The 12,745-nt window shown below is 46.4% G+C and overlaps 1 protein-coding gene across 1 annotated transcript in view; it reads right to left on the bottom strand.

The window, feature by feature from the left end:
* Nucleotides 1-12,745, bottom strand: part of prex1 (phosphatidylinositol-3,4,5-trisphosphate-dependent Rac exchange factor 1) — a 118,466-nt gene that overhangs the window by 81,452 nt on the left and 24,269 nt on the right. Inside the window, exons 4-6 of the mRNA XM_064923138.1 lie at nucleotides 5,593-5,697; nucleotides 3,004-3,105; nucleotides 2,373-2,534 (exon numbers count right to left, since the gene is read on the bottom strand). Coding sequence (XP_064779210.1) covers nucleotides 2,373-2,534; nucleotides 3,004-3,105; nucleotides 5,593-5,697 — 369 coding nt within the window. The remainder of the gene's footprint in view (nucleotides 1-2,372; nucleotides 2,535-3,003; nucleotides 3,106-5,592; nucleotides 5,698-12,745) is intronic.

The following is a 12,745-nucleotide window of genomic DNA, read 5'->3' on the forward strand; positions in this document are numbered from 1 at the left end:
AATGTAACTGTCTCTTTGATGTCATTGAGAGCAAACCACTGTAGCCGCTCTCAAAACCAGAACCCCACTACCATCCATAATTGATTCCTCTGGCCACTACATCTCTGACAGAGGCGCATAGCTCCCCCCCCGAAAAACAGGATTATCCTCACTCTTGTAGGTCAGGTGCATTCCAGTCGGCCTAGCAGACGGTTTTACATTTCACCCGATCGATCAAATTCCATGTTTAACTGTGCAGGAAGGCGGGATGGAGGAATGGATAGAGGATGACAGAGGGAGGGGTGGTGGAAGCAGGAGGGCTGTCTGTCTATTAGAGCAAAGCTAATGTGTCTGAGCCCCGATTCTGCACTATTACCTCCCCATTAGAAGTGGAGAGGTGGTTACACTGGAGAGTGGAGAGAGTGATTACACTGGAGAGTGGAGAGAGTGATTACACTGGAGAGTGGAGCGGTGATTACACTGGAGAGTGGAGAGGTGATTACACTGGAGAGTGGAGCAGTGGAGAGGTGATTACACTGGAGAGTGGAGCAGTGGAGAGGTGATTACACTAGAGAGTGGAGCAGTGGAGAGGTGATTACACTGGAGAGTGGAGCAGTGGAGAGGTGATTACACTGGAGAGTGGAGCAGTGGAGAGGTGATTACACTGGAGAGTGGAGCAGTGGAGAGGTGATTGCACTGGAGAGTGGAGCAGTGGAGAGGTGATTGCACTGGAGAGTGGAGCAGTGGAGAGGTGATTACACTGGAGAGTGGAGCAGTGGAGAGGTGATTACACTGGAGAGTGGAGGAGTGGAGAGGTGATTACACTGGAGAGTGGAGGAGTGGAGAGGTGATTACACTGGAGAGTGGAGCAGTGGAGAGGTGATTACACTGGAGAGTGGAGAAGTGATTACACTGGAGAGTGGAGGAGTGGAGAGGTGATTACACTGGAGAGTGGAGGAGTGGAGAGGTGATTACACTGGAGAGTGGAGGAGTGGAGAGGTGATTACACTGGAGAGTGGAGCAGTGGAGTAGTGATTACACTGGAGAGTGGAGAAGTGATTACACTGGAGAGTGGAGCAGTAGAGAAGTGGTTACACTGGAGAGTGGAGGAGTGGAGAGAGTAGGAATAATGGGATAAAGAGAGGGAAGTAGGTAGGGAGAGGGGTATTGCCTTTCATGAGGACGGACTGTGATACAGAGTGAGTAGACAGAGGCTCTATGTCCCAATACTCATTCACTCTCAGATATGTTTTGACCTCTAGGGGTCAACGCAAAGTGAATCAGAGAACCAATCCCAAAAACAGATGTCCAACTGCCCCCAGTGGCTGGAATCAAATGAGGGTCATTTAACAAAAATGCCAATAACAATCCTATATCAAGAGAAGTCTGATTGATCTGTGGAAGGAACTGAGACGACATGGTGTAATTTTTCCCCCACATCGTTTATCCTTGTTAAACACACAACAGTCTCTTGTTTTGTCACATTTTTGACAGAGGACAATCGCAGGGGTGAAACAGTGGCATATTTCGTCAGAGCGAGGCAAATCTTGGCAGGCTTTGAGTGTATGTGTGTGTGTGTAGGATGCCATTGTGAGGCCCTCGCTTTTTCCTCAAAGGGTCCCGCGTGAGACTAGGCCCTGCCTCATCAGGCTCTGCCGATTGGGCAGGGTGCCCTTTGGCCTTCCCATGGCTCCTGAGCGGGCAGATTGTCCTCTCCGGGGGGCCAGAGGAGAGTCAGGGGACAAGGGCTCTGTTGTGGAGGGTGAGGGAGGCATGAAAAACGCACTGGGCACTCCGCTCCGCTCCCAAGACCTGTCTGTGCCCTGTGCACACTGGTAATCTTGGGGAAGATGGAGGAGTGTTTTACTGTCACAGAAAATGAAGTGGTGCTCAGTATTTAGTGGACTCTCGAAAACTGGCCCAAGCTTTTTCGCCACAGCCGTGACTGAGTCAATGAGGAGGACAGTGTGCGTGTGTGTGTGTGTGTCAGTGTGTGTAAACCATTGACAAATCTAAACTCTGAGCTTCCCTTTTCCGTCTCTTTCCTGTCATTCAAACCATTTCTATATAAAGGAGAACCGTTCTGCTCCCTCTCCCTCCTAACTATCCTCTCTCTCTCTTACTTCTCCTCTCTGAATCTTTCTTCTCACCTCCCACCCCTCTCTCTCCTTCCTCTCATCTTTATCGCACACTTCTCTCATCTTTCTAGCACCCCTTCCCTCCCTCCTCTCTCTCTCTCTGACCCCCCACCCTTCTGTCACGCCTCTCATCTTTAAACGTACACGTCTCTCCCCCTCATTTCACCTTTTAGTACTTTTCTCCCCCCCCTCAATGGTGACCTATAGGGTGCATCCTAGCCATGGTCTAGAGTGGAATAGAATATAATCCCTCACCTCCCAGCCCTCGATGTGCGACTGCAGCTGCTCCAGGGCCTCCAGTTTCTCCATCTGCCTCTTGGTCTCGTTGATGTTGGAGCACACTGCCTTCATGGCCTGCAGGGCCTCCTCCACCGCAGGGTAGTCCGCGTGCTTCTTGGGCGTCCGCTTCAGCAGCTCCTAGAGGCGGGGGAGAGGCAAGTAGAGTGGTCACTTGGTCAGGTCATTAACGGGTTAAAGCCAAAGTCAAGACCTCTTCAGTAGAACTACAGTATATAAAACAGCCATTGATAATGCTCATTATTAGGAATCATCTCAACAGTATTCTGCAGAGTCAACAGTGGATGAAGTTGCATTTAGAAGTGGAGAGGTCAGTTAAGATTGTGGGATGATGGATGAACAGAGTACTGGGGGAATGTTAGGCTGGAGGGGGGAGCGTGGAGGTCGGACATAGGATAGTGAGGATGAAGTGGTGGGACGGAGGGTGCGGATAGAGTTTTGTGGAGAAGTTGGAAAAAAGGGAGAAATTGGACGTGGGGTGGAGAATAAAAGACTGTGCGTGGTAGGAGTGTGGCGGACAAGGTCGGAACGTGTGTGTTTATGTTCGTGTATGCGCTTGTGTCATTCTCCTCGGGTCCAAGGGCCTTACCTTCAGTAGAAGGGGGTACTTGCAGATCCTCTGAATGGGCGAAAGCAGGTACCCCTCCAGGGGAATGTCTGTGCTCTTCTTCCCTCCCAGCAGCATACAGTGCTGGAAAACAAACAAGACACAGATGTTAACAAAACTGTCATTTATCAAACAGGGACATCTATGGCCTATGACACATCCTCCATCTTGTTTGTGATTCTTCTAGAAATGTAAGTTGGTAACTCCACTAAAATCATGATGTGAATTGGTTGAGTGCAAGAAGCAAAATCCAAAACACCACAGCATGTCTTCAGTGTTGCATTAACAGCCTCAATGGGGATCGGGTGGCAAACTGGAACTAAAGTCATGCTTTGAAAAATGTACCCAAGAAATCAGTTTGGTGGTGAAACCCTACTGAGGGTTCTTCAGATGAGAGTGAGAGAACGAGAGAACGAGTGAGTGAGTGAACGAGTGAGTGAGAGTGAACGAGTGAGTGAGTGAACGAGTGAGTGAGTGAGTGAACGAGTGAGTGAGTGAGTGAACGAGTGAGTGAGTGAGTGAACGAGTGAGTGAGTGAGTGAGTGAGTGAGTGAGTGAGTGAGAGAACGAGTGAGTGAGTGAGAGAACGAGTGAGTGAGTGAACGAGTGAGTGAGTGAACGAGTGAGTGAGTGAGTGAACGAGTGAGTGAGTGAGTGAACGAGTGAGTGAGTGAGAGAACGAGTGAGTGAGTGAGTGAACGAGTGAGTGAGTGAGAGAACGAGTGAGTGAGTGAGAGAACGAGTGAGTGAGTGAGAGAACGAGTGAGTGAGTGAGTGAATGAGTGAGTGAACGAGTGAGTGAGTGAGTGAACGAGTGAGTGAGTAAGAGAACGAGTGAGTGAGTAAGAGAACGAGTGAGTGAGTGAGTGAGTGAGTGAGAGACCAAGCTGGTGGGTTCTCTTCTCTGTGCTTTATTTTCCAGTAACCAGGTCTGTCAAATGTGAAGTCGCAGAGGGCAAGCATGAGCAGCATTCACCACAAGATCAAAGGCCAAACTAGATACGCCGCATGAAAATACTTTGGTGTAGAAAACAGAAAGCACATCATTGGTCGGTATAGTGCACATATTTCTACCACTTTCAACTTCATAAGGCACTCTGAGAAGAAACAGCAGTGTTGTGCTCATGCAGTTTTTTGGTTGAAGCTTACGCTTGGGGGCTGGGGGGAGGAGAGGAGCGCAAAAACTGACTGCAAAATTGTGTGATTCCACAGATTCCAGCCGGCTTGGCAATCCTGACGCAATCCCCATCTCCACCCCTCTCTCTCTTTCTCTCTCTAGTCTTCCAATCTGAACCTTATTTCCATCAGCGTGCCTGCAGCCAAACTCCCTCCGAGAGCTTCTCTTTGACCTCCTTTCAGCATACTTTCACTTCACTCCTCTCAGCTGTACAGCTTTGTTTTGATGTCCGTGTAGAGAGAGACGGCGTACATATTCAGTGCTTGTCAATTAACATGGAAATATCAGCTCAAATACCGCAAAAACATGGAAATGGAACGGAATTCAAGAGAGGAAACAGATGCACCGATGGCTCTTCATGCCGCACCACCCTCAAATATCATTATAATACAAATAACGATTTGCATTTATAAATCATGACTAATTAATGCAAAGCTTACATCCAAATGTGATTATTCATTAAGCCTCCAGGCTCCCTGCGATTACAGAAGGCATCGTCTCCACGCCAGAGTTCATCGACTGACTACACCACATTCCCAATTCCCTCACTCCACATCATCCACAAAAAGCACTGTGGACTACCATGCATTTTGGGTTGAAACCAGCCTACAGCTTCAACCTGTGGAGTTCAGACTTGTAGCTTAAAGGGTCATTCCGCTAAAAGTTTAAATGTATGGGGAGAATCCTAACATCCACATATGTCAAATGTATCTTAGTCTCCCATTGACATCAACGCAGTTGACTTGTGAAAGTACAGATTTACCCCCCCATGTGATGTTCCACTAGCAGCCTGGGATAGAATGTACAGAACACAACGAGAACAAGTTCAGGTCAGTCAATAATGAGACGGAGGAAACACATCGGTGTCAACAAGGCTCAGATCTTCCAGCCAGCCGTGCCAATGTACCGCAGCTGGACGGCTCACACCAACCATGACATCATCTTTGGAAGCGCAATCAAAGGCAGTTCCTGTGTTCATTGTTGAGGGGCAAGAAGGGTTGTCAAAACAAGGAAACAGCTGGACTTCTGGTGACAAAACGACCCTGTGGTTACGTCGTGAGTTTGCCAGAGCGACCTTTTTCTAATACCTGTTATTTTTTATAACAAACATAAACATGTAAACAGAAGAAGATGTGACATTATGAGGAGGACAGAGAGAAGGATGGTGATTGGGACAGAGGTGGAAAATGATGACACAGGGGAAGAGGATCAGGGAGAAAGTGGGAGGAAGAGGTAGACAAGAAGAGGTAGTAAAGGAAGAGGGAGAGAGCATGGTGTAAGAGGACTAGAATGGGAGGAAGAATAGATAAGAGGAAGAGAAGATAGTTTTTCTTCAGAGAGAACGAGATGCGTAAAAAGACGGTGAGAGTTGGTGTCAGCTGTGGGATCCTCACCAGGAGGAAGGTCCTGATTTCGGGGATCTTGTTGAGCTCCATCAGCAGCCGCAGGGCTTTCTCGTGGTTACTGCAGTACTCCCCATACACCGAGAACCGCCCCTTCTGAAAGATGGAAGAAACACAATTCAGTCAGGACCTGATCTGATCCGAATAGAAAAACTTGGCATTGAATATTCTGGAACAGAATAACTTTTAGTCAAACACAGATATCTAGTGATAATCTTAATGGTTGTACAGTCGTCTCAAATAAAACTGTGAAGGACCTCAGCGTTACTCTGGACGCTGATCTCTCTTTTGAAGAACATATCAAGACCATTTCAAGGACAGCTTTTTTCCATCTACTTAACATTGCAAAAATCAGAAACTTTGTCCAAAAATGATGCAGAAAAATTAATCTGTGCTTTTGTCACTTCTAGGTTAGACTACTGCAATGCTCTACTTTCCGGCTACCTGGATAAAGCACTAAATAAACTTCAGTTAGTGCTAAATACGGCTGCTAGAATCCTGACTAGAACCCCCCAAAAAATGATCATATTACTCCAGTGCTAGCCTCTCTACACTGGCTTCCTGTCAAAGCAAGGGCTGATTTCAAGGTTTTACTGCTAACCTACAAAGCATTACATGGGCTTGCTCCTACCCATCTCTCTGATTTGGTCCTGCCGTACATACCTACACGTACGCTACGGTCACAAGACGCAGGCCTCCTAATTGTCCCTAGAATTTCTAAGCAAACAGCTGGAGGCAGGGCTTTCTCCTATAGAGCTCCATTTTTATGGAACGGTCTGCCTACCCATGTCAGAGACGCAAACTCGGTCTCAACCTTTAAGTCTTTACTGAAGACTCATCTCTTCAGTGGGTCATATGATTGGGTGTAGTCTGGCCCAGGAGTGGGAAGGTGAACGGAAAGGCTCTGGAGCAACGAACCGCCCTTGCTGTCTCTGCCTGGCCGGTTCCCCTCTTTCCACTGGGATTCTCTGCCTCTAACCCTATTACAGGGGCTGTGTCACTGGCTTACTGGGGCTCTCTCATGCCGTCCCTGGAAGGGGTGCGTCACCTGAGTGGGTTGATTCACTGATGTGGTCATCCTGTCTGGGTTGGCGCCCCCCTTTGGGTTGTGCCATGGCGGAGATCTTTGCGGGCTATACTCAGCCTTGTCTCAGGATGGTAAGTTGGTGGTTGAAGATATCCCTCTAGTGGTGTGGGGGCTGTGCTTTGGCAAAGTGGGTGGCGTTATATCCTTCCTGTTTGGCCCTGTCCGGGGGTGTCCTCGGATGGGGCCACAGTGTCTCCTGACCCCTCCTGTCTCAGCTTCCAGTATTTATGCTGCAGTAGTTTGTGTGTCGGGGGGCTAGGGTCAGTTTGTTATATCTGGAGTACTTCTCCTGTCCTATTCAGTGTCCTGTGTGAATCTAAGTGTGCGTTCTCTAATTCCCTCCTTCTCTCTCTCTCTCTCTCGGAGGACCATGCCCCAGGACTACCTGACATGATGACTCCTTGCTGTCCCCAGTCCACCTGGCCGTGCTGCTGCTCCAGTTTCAACTGTTCTGCCTTATTATAATTATTATTATTATTCGACCATGCTGGTCATTTATGAACATTTGAACATCTTGGCCATGTTCTGTTATAATCTCCACCTGGCACAGCCAGAAGAGGACTGGCCACCCCACATAGCCTGGTTCCTCTCCAGGTTTCTTCCTAGGTTTTGGCCTTTCTAGGGAGTTTTTCCTAGCCACCGTGCTTCTACACCTGAATTGCTTGCTGTTTGGGGTTTTAGGCTGGGTTTCTGTACAGCACTTTGAGATATCAGCTGATGTAGGAAGGGCTATATAAATAAATTTGATTTGATAATGTCGCAACATCAGTTGAATTGAAGATGAACTCCTATACACATAATTCCAACCAATTAAGATTACAATTCTGATGAGATGTGCTTTCCTTATTTGGGTAAATATTGAACTGAGAAAGCCCTCTGAACTTCCTCTATTCACGCTGACATAGTTATGTGGATATAATGTACTGTCCCTCCCTATAGGTTTAACCACTTAAGACATTCCTCATAAACACTTGGGGCTGCAGGGTAGCCTAGAGGTTAGAGCGTTGGACTAGTAACCGGAAGGTTGCAAGTACAAATCCCCAAGCAGACAAGGTCATTCTGCCCCTGAACAGGCAGTTAACCCACTGCTCCTAGGCCGTCATTGAAAATAAGAATTTGTTCTTAACTTGCCAAGTAAAATAAATAAAAAATAAACTTAGTTATATGATAGCTATGCGCATAGGTTCAATGTATTATTTACCCACCACTAGGGACAACATATAGGCCTAAGGAATCTATTCCTCAGAATTTAAATGTAGGCTTCAGCCCAAAACCCGATATATAGACCTTCAAGTCATTAGGAAGTGAAACCAGCTTCCGTGTAGGGCCTCCTCACTCTGCTCTGGTTGGTACTGTAACCAAAACTGTGCTGCGGTCACCCGAAACAGCGGCAGGAAGTGAAATCTTAGCTCGTGCCTGCGAGGCTAGCATATCCTCACAACCTTCAGAGAAACGCTACACTCGCTCTCTCTGAAAAGCTGGACGTGCATTTTAGGTAGCGACTTAAAAGGCAGATCAATATAGGAGGCACTGAGTCACTCCTTTGATGCTGTTTGTTTTTGAATCTTCAAATATTGAGCATGAGGTAAGAATGCTGCGTAGCATTTCTATCAGGCATCCAACGTTAAATACACAAGGTCACTGTAAAACTGATGGGGCCAAGCACCATAAAAAGGTTCACAGGGTAACAATCTCTACCAGGTGCACCATTGGTCTCAGTGTCTCCTTCTTGCTCTCCTCTCCCCATTCTAAATGTCGTCTCTCACAGCTCTTTGGAAACAGTATATCAAAGTCAACCTCTAGAGGCCATACCGCTACAGACTAGTCTAGCCTTCCATTCTCCAACCTCCTCTCATGCATGCGTCAGGTCCACATGGCAACGCAGCAAGAAGAGAGAACTAATCTGGCTTGTATGTAACATTACAGTACGTTCAGCAATCTCTCCGGTTCCCATGACGAGGGTAGATTCAAAGTGTGTCACCGTGTTTGGCGGCTGTAAACGGCGAAGCAACAGAGGGATAGCGTAGCCCAGGGCTCCGCTGTCACACACAGACAAACACACAAAGCCGCTGGCTGGCAGGGCAACAAAGTCCGAGGCATCACCAGGAGCAACAGCGAGCCCAGTATATGGTGTGAAACACCAACAAAAAAAACTAATTTAAAAAACAAGACGAGTAGCCTAACGAACAGCAAAATCACTAGCCTATGTCAATCTACTATACTCCATAGTAGAAAAGTTGACCTATTCTATTGGTTATTTTGTTGAGAGAAAAAAAGTGCCTATTCCAAACAGACTCTGGGACAATTGTGGGAAGGTAGATCCCACATTCATACAACTAGTAGCCCTAGGCTACATAAAAAGGTCTGATGTAACAGATCAGTACGTTTAGCTTAAAAAAGTTTGTTCACCTATTTTATCCGTCACATTATACACGCAGCCATGCGCACAAGGCAGTAAACTCGGCGCAAATGTTCGTTCTATAATGCAATTAGCGGGAAAACACTGATGTCAAAAAGAAGTGAGATTCAAATAAATTTCCATTACGAATTTTGAAAGAGAGGAGATCTAATATGTTACTTTAAATTAAGGCAAGACATGCATCATAATATCTATTAAAACGTTCAGGTTTCAAACAAGTATATTTTGGATAGCCTACTGCCTCCAGCCCACTCGTGGACCCGCTGATGAAGCCTGTTTGAGATGATGCCGTTTTACAAATGTATTTACATCGACTGCCTTTTCCATCAATGAATAGACTAAAAATCATTATTTCGCAATGGGATTTTTTTCTCTTAATCCTGGACATTTGGCCGGTGCCAATTTAATTTATTGGCTTTTCTCAAAAGAAATTTTGGCCAAAAGCCGGCTATTACCGGAAAACGGAAACCTGGTGTGTGTGAGGGAGTGAGTGTGCGTGCATGTCTTCCCGGACACTTGCATTCGACTTTTCTGACGCAATGCTTAAAATACCAAACTTCTAAGCTCATGGCCACCTCATCATAACAAATCAACATTTTTTGACTGAGTTTCCATGGAACATCACAAGAAAGTAAAGACCACGAAACGTCTTTGACCCTCTTAGACTACGACTAGGCTTAGAACAGAACTTCCTAAAGGCCTAGTGCAGTCAAAAACTAGATTTCCTATGTGTTATACAAATAAATATGTATAACACATACATATACAATGCATTCGGAAAGTATTCAGACCCCTTGACTTTTTACACATTTTGTTACATTATAGCCTTATTCTAAAATGGATTAAATCTCAATCTACACACAATACCCCATAACAACAAAGCAAAAACAGGTTGACCTTTTTCCTAATTTATTAAAATAAACTATTTAAATATGACATTTACATAAGTTTTCAGACCCTTTACTCAGTAATTGGTTGAAGCACCTTTGGCAGTGATTACAGCATAGTCTTCTTGGGTATAACGCTACAAGCTTGGCACACCTGTATTTGGGTCTTTTCTCCCATTCTTCTCAAGCTCTGTCAGGTTGGATGGGAGAGCGTCGCTACACAGCTATTTTCAGGTCTATTCAGAGATGTTCGATTGGGTTCAAGTCCGGGCCACTCATGGACATTCAAAGACTTGTCCCGAAGCCACTCTTTGAGTTGTCTTTGCTCTGTGCTTATGGTCATTGTCCTCTTGGAAGGTGAACATGCGCCCCAGTCTGAGGTTCTGAGCGCTATGGAGCAGGTTTTCATCAAGGATCTCTGTACTTTGCTCCATTCATCTTTGCCTTGATCCTGACTCGTCTCCCAGTCCCTGCCGCTGAAAAACAACCCCATAGCATGATGATGCCACCACCATATGGATGGTGCCAGGTTTCCTCAAGACGTGACGCTTGGCATTCAGTCCAAGGAGTTCAATCTTGGTTCATCAGACCAGAGAATCTTGTTTCTCATGGTCTGAGAGTCATTAGTTGACTTTTGACTGCCCATTTGGAGTTTGCCATGTTCATTTAACTGAGGAGTGGCTTCCATCTGGCCAATCTCATAAAGGCCTGATTGGTAGAGTACTGCAGAGATGATTGTCCTTCTAGAAGGTTCTCCCATCTCCACAGAGGAACTCTAGAGCTCTGTCAGAGTGACCCTTCTCCTGTTACCACGATTGCTCAGTTTGGCTGGGTGGCCAGCTCTAGGAAGAGTTTAATTAAAATGTTTTATATAATCCCTTTTAGAATAAGGCTGTAACGTAACAAAATGAGGAAAAAGTCAAGGGGTCTGAGTACTTTCCGAAGGCACTGTATATATGGGCTCCCGAGTGGTGCAGCGGTCTAAGGCACTGCATCTCAGTGCAAGAGGTGTCACTACAGACCCTGGTTCAATCCCAGGGGTCTGTAGTTCCTGTTCCCAAGAAAGCTAAGGTAATTGAACTAAATGACTATCGCCCTGTAGCACTCACTTCTGTCATCATGAAGTGCTTAGAGAGAATAGTCAAGGATCATATCACCTCCACCCTACCAGTCACCCTAGACACACTTCAATTTTCTTAACCCCCCAATAGGTCCACAATAGATGCAATCGCGATCACACTGCCCTATCCCATCTGGACAAGAGGAATACCTATGTAAGAATGCCATTCATTGACTACACCTCCAAACTCATCATCAAGCTGGAGGGCCTAGGTCTCGACCCTACCCTGTGCAACTGGGTCCTGGACTTCCTGACAGGCCACCCCCCCAGGTGAAGGTAGGAAACATTTCCACTCCGCTGATCCTCAAGACTGGGGCCCCACAAGGGTGCGTTCTCAGCCCCCTCCTGTATTCCCTGTTCACCCATGACTGCGTGGCCATGCACACCAACTCAATCATCAAATTTGCAGACGACACAACAGTGGTAGGCTTGATTACAAACAACGACGAGACAGCCTACAGGGAGGAGGTGGTGGTGAGGGCCCCCAGAGTGTGGTGTCAGGAAAATAACCTCTCACTCAATGTCAGCAAAACAAAAGAGATGATCGTGGACTTCAGGAAACAGCAGAGGGAGCACCCCCCTATCCACATCGACAGGGCATCAGTGGAGAAGGTGGAAAGTTTTAAGTTCTTCTGTGTTCATATCACCAACAAACTGAAATGGTCCACCCACACAGACCGTGTGGTGAAGAAGGCGCAACAGAGCCTCTTCAACCTCAGGAGGCTAAAGAATTTGGTTTGTCACCCAAAACCCTCACTAACTTTTACAGGTGCACAATTGAGAGCATCCTGTCGGGCTGTATCACAGCCTGGAACGGCAACTGCACCGCCCACAACCAAAAGGCTCTCCAGAGGGAAGTGCGGTCTGCACAATGCATCACCGGGGACAAACTACCTGCCCTCCAGGACACCTACAGCACGCGATGTCACAGGAAGGCTAAAAAGATAATCAATGACAATAACCACCCGAGCCACTGCATATTCACCCCGCTTCAATCCAGTCGGCGAGGTCAGTACAGGTGCATCAAAGCTGGGACAGAGAGATTGAAGCTGTTTTTCAATCTCAAGGTCATCAGATTGTTAAACAGCCACCACTAGCACAGAGAGGTGGCTGCCTACCTACAAACTTCATATCACTGGCCACTATAATAAAGTTTACATATCTTATGTGTATAACGTATACTGTATCCTTCACTATCTATTGCTTCTTAGCCACTCTGTCACTGCTCATCCATATATTAGATACTTATATATTCTTATCCCATTCCTTTACTAGATTGTGTGTATTAGGTTTTGATGCGGAATTGTTAGGTATTACCTGTGAGATATTGCTGCTCTGTCGGATCTAGAAGCATAAGCATTTCGCTACACTCGCAATAACATCTGCTAACCATGTGTATGTGACCAATAAAATTTGATTTGGGCTGTAACACAACCGGCTGTGATCGGGAGTCCTATAGGGCGGCGCATAATTGGCCCAGCGTCGTCCGGGTTAGGGGAGGGTTTGGCCGGGGTAGGTCATCATTGTAAATAAGAATTTGTTCTTAACTGACTTGCCTAGTTAAATAAAGGTTAAATAATAAATATATATTCATTCCACACCATGAGGTTGGAATAATAATGTTAAAAGGA

The sequence above is a fragment of the Oncorhynchus masou genome, chromosome 18 (genome assembly GCF_036934945.1).
Source record: "Oncorhynchus masou masou isolate Uvic2021 chromosome 18, UVic_Omas_1.1, whole genome shotgun sequence".
Taxonomy (NCBI): domain Eukaryota; kingdom Metazoa; phylum Chordata; class Actinopteri; order Salmoniformes; family Salmonidae; genus Oncorhynchus; species Oncorhynchus masou.